The sequence below is a fragment of the Lucilia sericata genome, unplaced genomic scaffold, assembly GCF_015586225.1.
Source record: "Lucilia sericata isolate MDLA Ls3-8-SP2 unplaced genomic scaffold, ASM1558622v1 Contig000645F_arrow, whole genome shotgun sequence".
Classification (NCBI taxonomy): domain Eukaryota; kingdom Metazoa; phylum Arthropoda; class Insecta; order Diptera; family Calliphoridae; genus Lucilia; species Lucilia sericata.
In genome coordinates, this window is record NW_023994651.1 from 115,497 (window position 1) to 122,972 (window position 7,476).

Genomic DNA, 7,476 nt, shown 5'->3' on the forward strand with positions numbered 1-7,476 from the left:
ATTGTTGCATAAATCAATCCGTTTATAAATTTAGAAACGATTCCCAAAAGACTCGCATTTCAAAACAATACATAGTAAAAGGGCTTGATAAACGTTGCTGATATGATAACATTTCTAACAATAACAATTTATTCCTTTTAAAATATTTACAACTACATCATTTGCTGTTGATTTCATTTGCCGTTTCACCCAAAAAAAAAAAAAAAAAGAACAATGACCAATTTGAGATTTTTTCTTTAAATATTACTGATTACTTTTTCATTTATATTTTGTTGATTGCTTATTTTTTTCGATATACATACTAAGGAAGTGTGGTATTTTTTTTTTATTTTATTCATAATTTCCGTTTAGGTTAAATACACAAAAGAAATAAAGTTATGGCTATGGATAAATCTTCGATATGCGTCAGTCCAACAAATTCTATGTTGTTTTCTTTTTGTATTTAGTAAATAAGTACATTTGCATTAATATTTTAGCTACTCAATGGTTAATTGATAAAAGTGTCACGTATTGTTTTAAGAAAAAAACACTCTATTGTGTACAATAATGAAGTCGGTTTGTCTGTTTGTTTGACGTTCGGTCTCTACTTAATTATTATGAATGTTCTAGCCTATGTATATTTATAGAGTTATGGTTCTGTGAAGTCAACCAACTGACGCCGAGGATCATAAAAAACATAACAATAGAACAGAAAGTAAAATTAAATATAGAATAAATTGTAAAATTACGAATTGAAAATTATGTTATTAAAAATGGGCGTAAGTCAATAATAAATTATTATTCCTTTTTTTAACGGTAATTGTTATCAAAAATAATGAACATTTTTGTTCTAAAGTAAATGTTTAAAATTGCTGATACATACTTTATTATTAATATTTTTAAATTAATAGCATATCATTAGGCAGCTTAAAACATGTTTGTATAAAGAAAAATACATGTACATACTTCTAGAATACATTCTACTATAGACTAGACAATAGACTAGACTATAGACTAGACTATAGACTAGACTATAGACTAGACTATAGACTAGACTATAGACTAGACTATAGACTAGACTATAGACTATACTATAGACTAGACTATAGACTAGACTATAGACTAGACTATAGACTAGACTATAGACTAGACTATAGACTAGACTATAGACTAGACTATAGACTAGACTATAGACTAGACTATAGACTGGACTATAGACTAGACTAGACTAGACTAAACTAGACTAGACTATAGACTAGGCTATAGACTATAATATAGATTAGACTATAGACTAGACTATAGACTAGACTATAGATTAGACTATAGACTAGACTATAGACTAGACTATAGACTAGACAATAGACTAGACTATAGACTAGAAGATACACTAGGCTATAGACTAGACTATAGACTAGACTATAGACTAGACTATAGACTAGACTATAGACTTGACTATAGACTAGACTATAGACTAGACTATAGACTAGACTAGACTATAGACTAGACTAGACTATAGACTAGACTATAGACTAGACTATAGACTAGACTATAGACTAGACTATAGACTAGACTATAGACTAGACTATAGACTAGACTATAGACTAGACTATAGACTAGACTATAGACTAGACTATAGACTAGACTATAGACTAGACTATAGACTAGACGATAAACTAGGCTATAGACTAGACTATAGACTAGACTATAGACTAGACAATAGACTAGACTATAGACTAGACGATAGACTAGGCTATAGACTAGACTATAGACTAGACTATAGACTAGACTATAGACTAGACAATAGACCAGACTATAGACTAGACGATAGACTAGGCTAGACTAGATTATAGACTAGACTATAGACTAGACTATAGACTAGACTATAGACTAGACTATAGACTAGACTATAGACTAGACTATAGACTAGACTATAGACTAGACTATAGACTAGACTATAGACTAGACTATAGACTAGACTATAGACTAGACTATAGACTAGACTATAGACTAGACTATAGACTAGACTATAGACTAGACTATAGACTAGACTATAGACTAGACTATAGACTAGACTATAGACTAGACTATAGACTAGACTATAGACTAGACTATAGACTAGACTATAGACTAGACTATAGACTAGACTATAGACTAGACTATAGACTAGACTATAAGCTAACTATAGCCTAATCTTTCAATTTTGGGCAAAATAAGAATATTGCCTTCAAAGACCACTTCTTCTGTTCAGTTTATTCTGTTTGTTACATTTATTTTCTAAGTGACCCTATTAAGTGTCTCTTAGTTTTAAATTGATTTTAGCTTTCATACAAATCATATTGCACTATTAATTCTTACTACAAAGTACTTTTTTGTATTCCATGAAATTTAAAAAAAGTTATTTTTTACAATTAATGTTGACCCATTTTATGTTACGTTCTGTTGCAATCAATGTTTTTCTAGTTTAAAATAACTCAGCAGTTTTTCTTTTAATATATTAAAGACAAGTTTTTGTCAATTCTGCAAGAATTGTAAATGCAAATATACTTGCGCTTTTAAATTTAGTAAATATGCTATAAATACTAAGAATTTTGTTCGAATTGAATACAGTTGAATATTTCAAACATTCTTGTAATAACTGCCACAACACAACAAAATGAAATCATTTGTTTGCTTCATCTACATTATTGTGGCTATTTCAATGGCCACCGCTACAACAGTGGGTTCGTCTTCCTCCGGCAGCAGTTCCCTAAGCAGCAGCAGCGATACTAAACAGGATGTTGAAAGTGATTTAAAACCTCAACTCACTTCGCAGTTAAGCAACGAGTACAATCGTTTTAGAAAGTCGGCCGGTTATGGTGGTTCTGGTGGTGGTTATGGTGCAGCTAGTATACCAGCTCCTCCCTGCCCCAAGAATTACTTGTTCAGTTGTCAACCTAATCTAGCTCCAGTACCCTGTGCCGCTCCAGCTCCCGCTTATGGTTCTGCCGGTGGTTATTCAGCTCCAGTACCCACCTACATCGCTCCTCTAGGCAATAACTATGGTGTACCACAAGGTTATAATGGTTTTGTACCCCAGACATTCAATCAATTCTATCAATATTAAATTGTTTGATTTTTTTTTTGACCACATGAAAAATACAATGTACACGCGCCATAATTAATGAAATTTTGTAAGAACAATAACAAAAAGTAATAATTTAATTTTTAAAATAAATTCAATTGTTTATTGTAAAAACATATGTTTTTGTTGTTAATAATTCATAAGTAGTTTATTGAGTTTTTTTTGGAAGTTAAAAATAGTAGCTGGAAGTAGTTACCAAAAAATGAAGAAGAAAAATTTACTTTGACACAAAATAATGAGAGGTAAATTATTTATGAATAATATTTAATAGTGTGAGTGTATGTATTCATTAGGGCTGGCCAGCGAAAAGCGTAAAAAGATCCAAAAGTTCCGTTTAAATCTTTTATACAGAAATTCCAAGCAATTATTATTTTCTTTTCTTTTAGACTATAATCTAACGTATAGTCAAGACTACATACTAAACAAGACCATATTTTAGTCTATAGTTCAGATATATAGTCCAGACTGTTGACTAGACTATAGACTACGCTATAGTTCAGAATATAGACTAGACTAATCCATACTATAGAATAGACTATAGTCCAGACTATAGACTAGACTATAGTCCAGACTATAGACTAGACTATAGTCCAGACTATAGACTAGACTATATTTTCGACTATAAACAAGATCAAGGCTATAGACTAATAGACTAAGGTTCAGACTATAGACTAATTTAAAGTTCAGACTATAGGATAAACTATAGTCAATACTATAGACTAAATTATAGCTCAAACTATACTGCAGACTATAGTTCAGATTATAGACTAGACTAAAGACATAACTGCAGTTTAGACTAGATTTAACTATAGCCAAGACTGCAGACTAAACTATAGAAAAAACTGTACTCAAGACTGTTAACTTAAGTATAGTCAATACTGTAGACTAAACTATAGTCTAGAAGTCAAGATTATAGTTTAATCTATAGTCAGTAATATATACTAAACTATAATCAAGACTATAGACCAAAGTTAAGACAAACTGTTGTCTAGACAATAGACTTTCACTATAGGCAAGACTAAGACTAAACTATTGTCAAGACTATATAGTCTGGACAATTGTCAAAACCATTAACTATAGTATAAATTATAGTGAAGACTATGGACTAAACTATAGCCAAGAATATAAAATAAACTATAGTCACGACAATAGACTATAGACTGTTGAGTGGACTGCAGTCAATAACACAGACTACTTTGTGACCAAAACTATAAACTAAACTATAGCCATGTCAATTGACCTTTGCTATAGACTGGATTTTAGTCAATACTATAAACTAAACAATATTTAGTCAAGACTATAAATCGTTCTACATATTTCGAAAAGCACATATTAATATTTAATTCAATATTTTTAAGTGTTCAAAATTTATTTTAGGCCATATAAAGTAAAAAATTAAATATTTTATGCTTTTTTAATGAATGAATGAAAAAATTTGTTCAATAATAAAAAAATCTATTTGATCTAATTTTTTATTCATTATTTTCAAAAAATTTGGAAATTAATCAATTAACCAAAAATATTTATTGGCACAAAAAAAAAAAAACAAATCTATTTTGTATACAATTCACAAATTTTTTATCAAACATTTAAAAAATTTATATTTTTTGGTAATTTTTAATTGCTGACTTAATGATTTTGCCCGGTTGTATATAACGAATAGATCTAATTTTGGCTCACACAATAAATTCAATCATTAGAACGTTAAAATGTATAATAATAAATTCGTTTTACAAATAATTTGTTTTTTAATCATTTTAAAAATCACAAATTGTTCTTTAAAAATTTGTGCAAATAAACATTTATTGGAGTTACAAAATCATGGAATAGTGCAAATAGCAACGAATCCCACCATTTATTATCATCAGCCGTGTCCAAATGTTACGAGAAAAAGACGAAACCCTTACGAAACAGGTTGTCAGCGGGAATCTGCTAGACATTCAAATAATTGTTTGCTGGCTTACTGCAAAATAAGATTAGAAATAAATCCCTGTTATCAGTATCCTCAACATAGTGATCAAAATATTATACGTTAAAGTTAAATGTAATGGAAAAAAATTACTTTAAGTTTGCATTTAAAAACAATTATTAAAGATTTTTATTTAAAAAAATATTTGGAATACTCTGATTAATTAAAAAAATAAATTGTGTTAATTATACATTTTAAACATTATTAACAAATTGCATTATTATTATTCATTTAACAGCAACTAAACAGCAAAAGTTGCTTAATAGTTTCTTTATTTCAGTTGTTTTCAAACTGTTATGATTTGTTTATTGAAATATTATTTCCAATGACTCTTAAACCGCTATTAATAAACAGTGGGTTGTAGCGCAAGAAATACAGAAAAATATGGAGAATTAAATTTAAAGAAAATTAATGAACGAATCATAATAAAGACAACAGTGCAGACTAAAGACTAGACTATAGTCTAGACAATAGACTATACAACATAATTAGTCTACAGTCTTGAATATAGACTAGACTATAGACTAGACTATAGACTAGACTATAGACTAGACTATAGACTAGACTATAGACTAGACTATAGACTAGACTATAGACTAGACTATAGACTAGACTATAGACTAGACTATAGACTAGACTATAGACTAGACTATAGACTAGACTATAGACTAGACTATAGACTAGACTATAGACTAGACTATAGACTAGACTATAGACTAGACTATAGACTAGACTATAGACTAGACTATAGACTAGACTATAGACTGGACTATAGACTAGACTATAGACTAGACTATAGACTAGACTATAGACTAGACTATAGACTAGACTATAGACTAGACTATAGACTAGACTATAGACTAGACTATAGACTAGACTATAGACTAGACTATAGACTAGACTATAGACTAGACTATAGACTAGACTATAGACTAGACTATAGACTAGACTATAGACTAGACTATAGACTAGACTATAGACTAGACTATAGACTAGACTATAGACTAGACTATAGACTAGACTATAGACTAGACTATAGACTAGACTATAGACTAGACTATAGACTAGACTATAGACTAGACTATAGACTAGACTATAGACTAGACTATAGACTAGACTATAGACTAGACTATAGACTAGACTATAGACTAGACTATAGACTAGACTATAGACTAGACTATAGACTAGACTATAGACTAGACTATAGACTAGACTATAGACTAGACTATAGACTAGACTATAGACTAGACTATAGACTAGACTATAGACTAGACTATAGACTAGACTATAGACTAGACTATAGACTAGACTATAGACTAGACTATAGACTAGACTATAGACTAGACTATAGACTAGACTATAGACTAGACTATAGACTAGACTATAGACTAGACTATAGACTAGACTATAGACTAGACTATAGACTAGACTATAGACTAGACTATAGACTAGACTATACTAGACTATAGACTAGACTATAGAGACTATAGACTAGACTATAGACTAGACTATAGACTAGACTATAGACTAGACTATAGACTAGACTATAGACTAGACTATAGACTAGACTATAGACTAGACTAGACTAGACTAGACTATAGACTAGACTATAGACTAGACTATAGACTAGGCTATAGACTAGACTATAGACTAGGCTATAGACTAGACTATAGACTAGGCTATAGACTAGACTATAGACTAGACTATAGACTAGACTATAGACTAGACTATAGACTAGACTAGACTATAGACTAGACTAGACTAGACTATAGACTAGACTATAGACTAGACTATAGACTAGACTATAGACTAGACTATAGACTAGACTATAGACTAGACTATAGACTAGACTATAGACTAGACTATAGACTAGACTATAGACTAGACTAGACTATAGACTAGACTAGACTATAGACTAGACTATAGACTAGACTATAGACTAGACTAGACTATAGACTAGACTAGACTATAGACTAGACTAGACTAGACTAGACTAGACTAGACTAGACTATAGACTAGACTATAGACTAGACTAGACTAGACTATAGACTAGACTAGACTATAGACTAGACTATAGACTAGACTATAGACTAGACTATAGACTAGACTATAGACTAGACTATAGACTAGACTATAGACTAGACTATAGACTAGACTATAGACTAGACTATAGACTAGACTATAGACTAGACTATAGACTAGACTATAGACTAGACTATAGACTAGACTATAGACTAGACTATAGACTTGACTATAGACTAGACTATAGACTTGACTATAGACTAGACTATAGACTAGACCATAGACTAGACTATAGACTAGACTATAGACTAGACTCTATACTAGACTCTATACTAGACTCTATACTAGACTATAGACTAGACTCTATACTAGACTATAGACTAGA

At 30.3% G+C, this 7,476-nt stretch overlaps 1 protein-coding gene across 1 annotated transcript; it reads left to right on the forward strand.

Moving 5' to 3' along the window:
* The first annotated feature begins 2,632 nt into the window (after positions 1 to 2,632).
* LOC119607019 (vitelline membrane protein Vm26Aa) lies at positions 2,633 to 3,082 on the forward strand. The gene has a single exon (XM_037960723.1). It carries the CDS (start codon positions 2,633 to 2,635, stop codon positions 3,080 to 3,082), a length of 450 nt encoding a protein of 149 aa, XP_037816651.1.
* Positions 3,083 to 7,476: the final 4,394 nt, after the last annotated feature.

Coding starts and splice junctions, on each gene's coding strand:
- LOC119607019 (XM_037960723.1), top strand. CDS start 2,633: ATGAAATCATTTGTTTGCTTCATCTACATTATTGTGGCTATTTCAATG.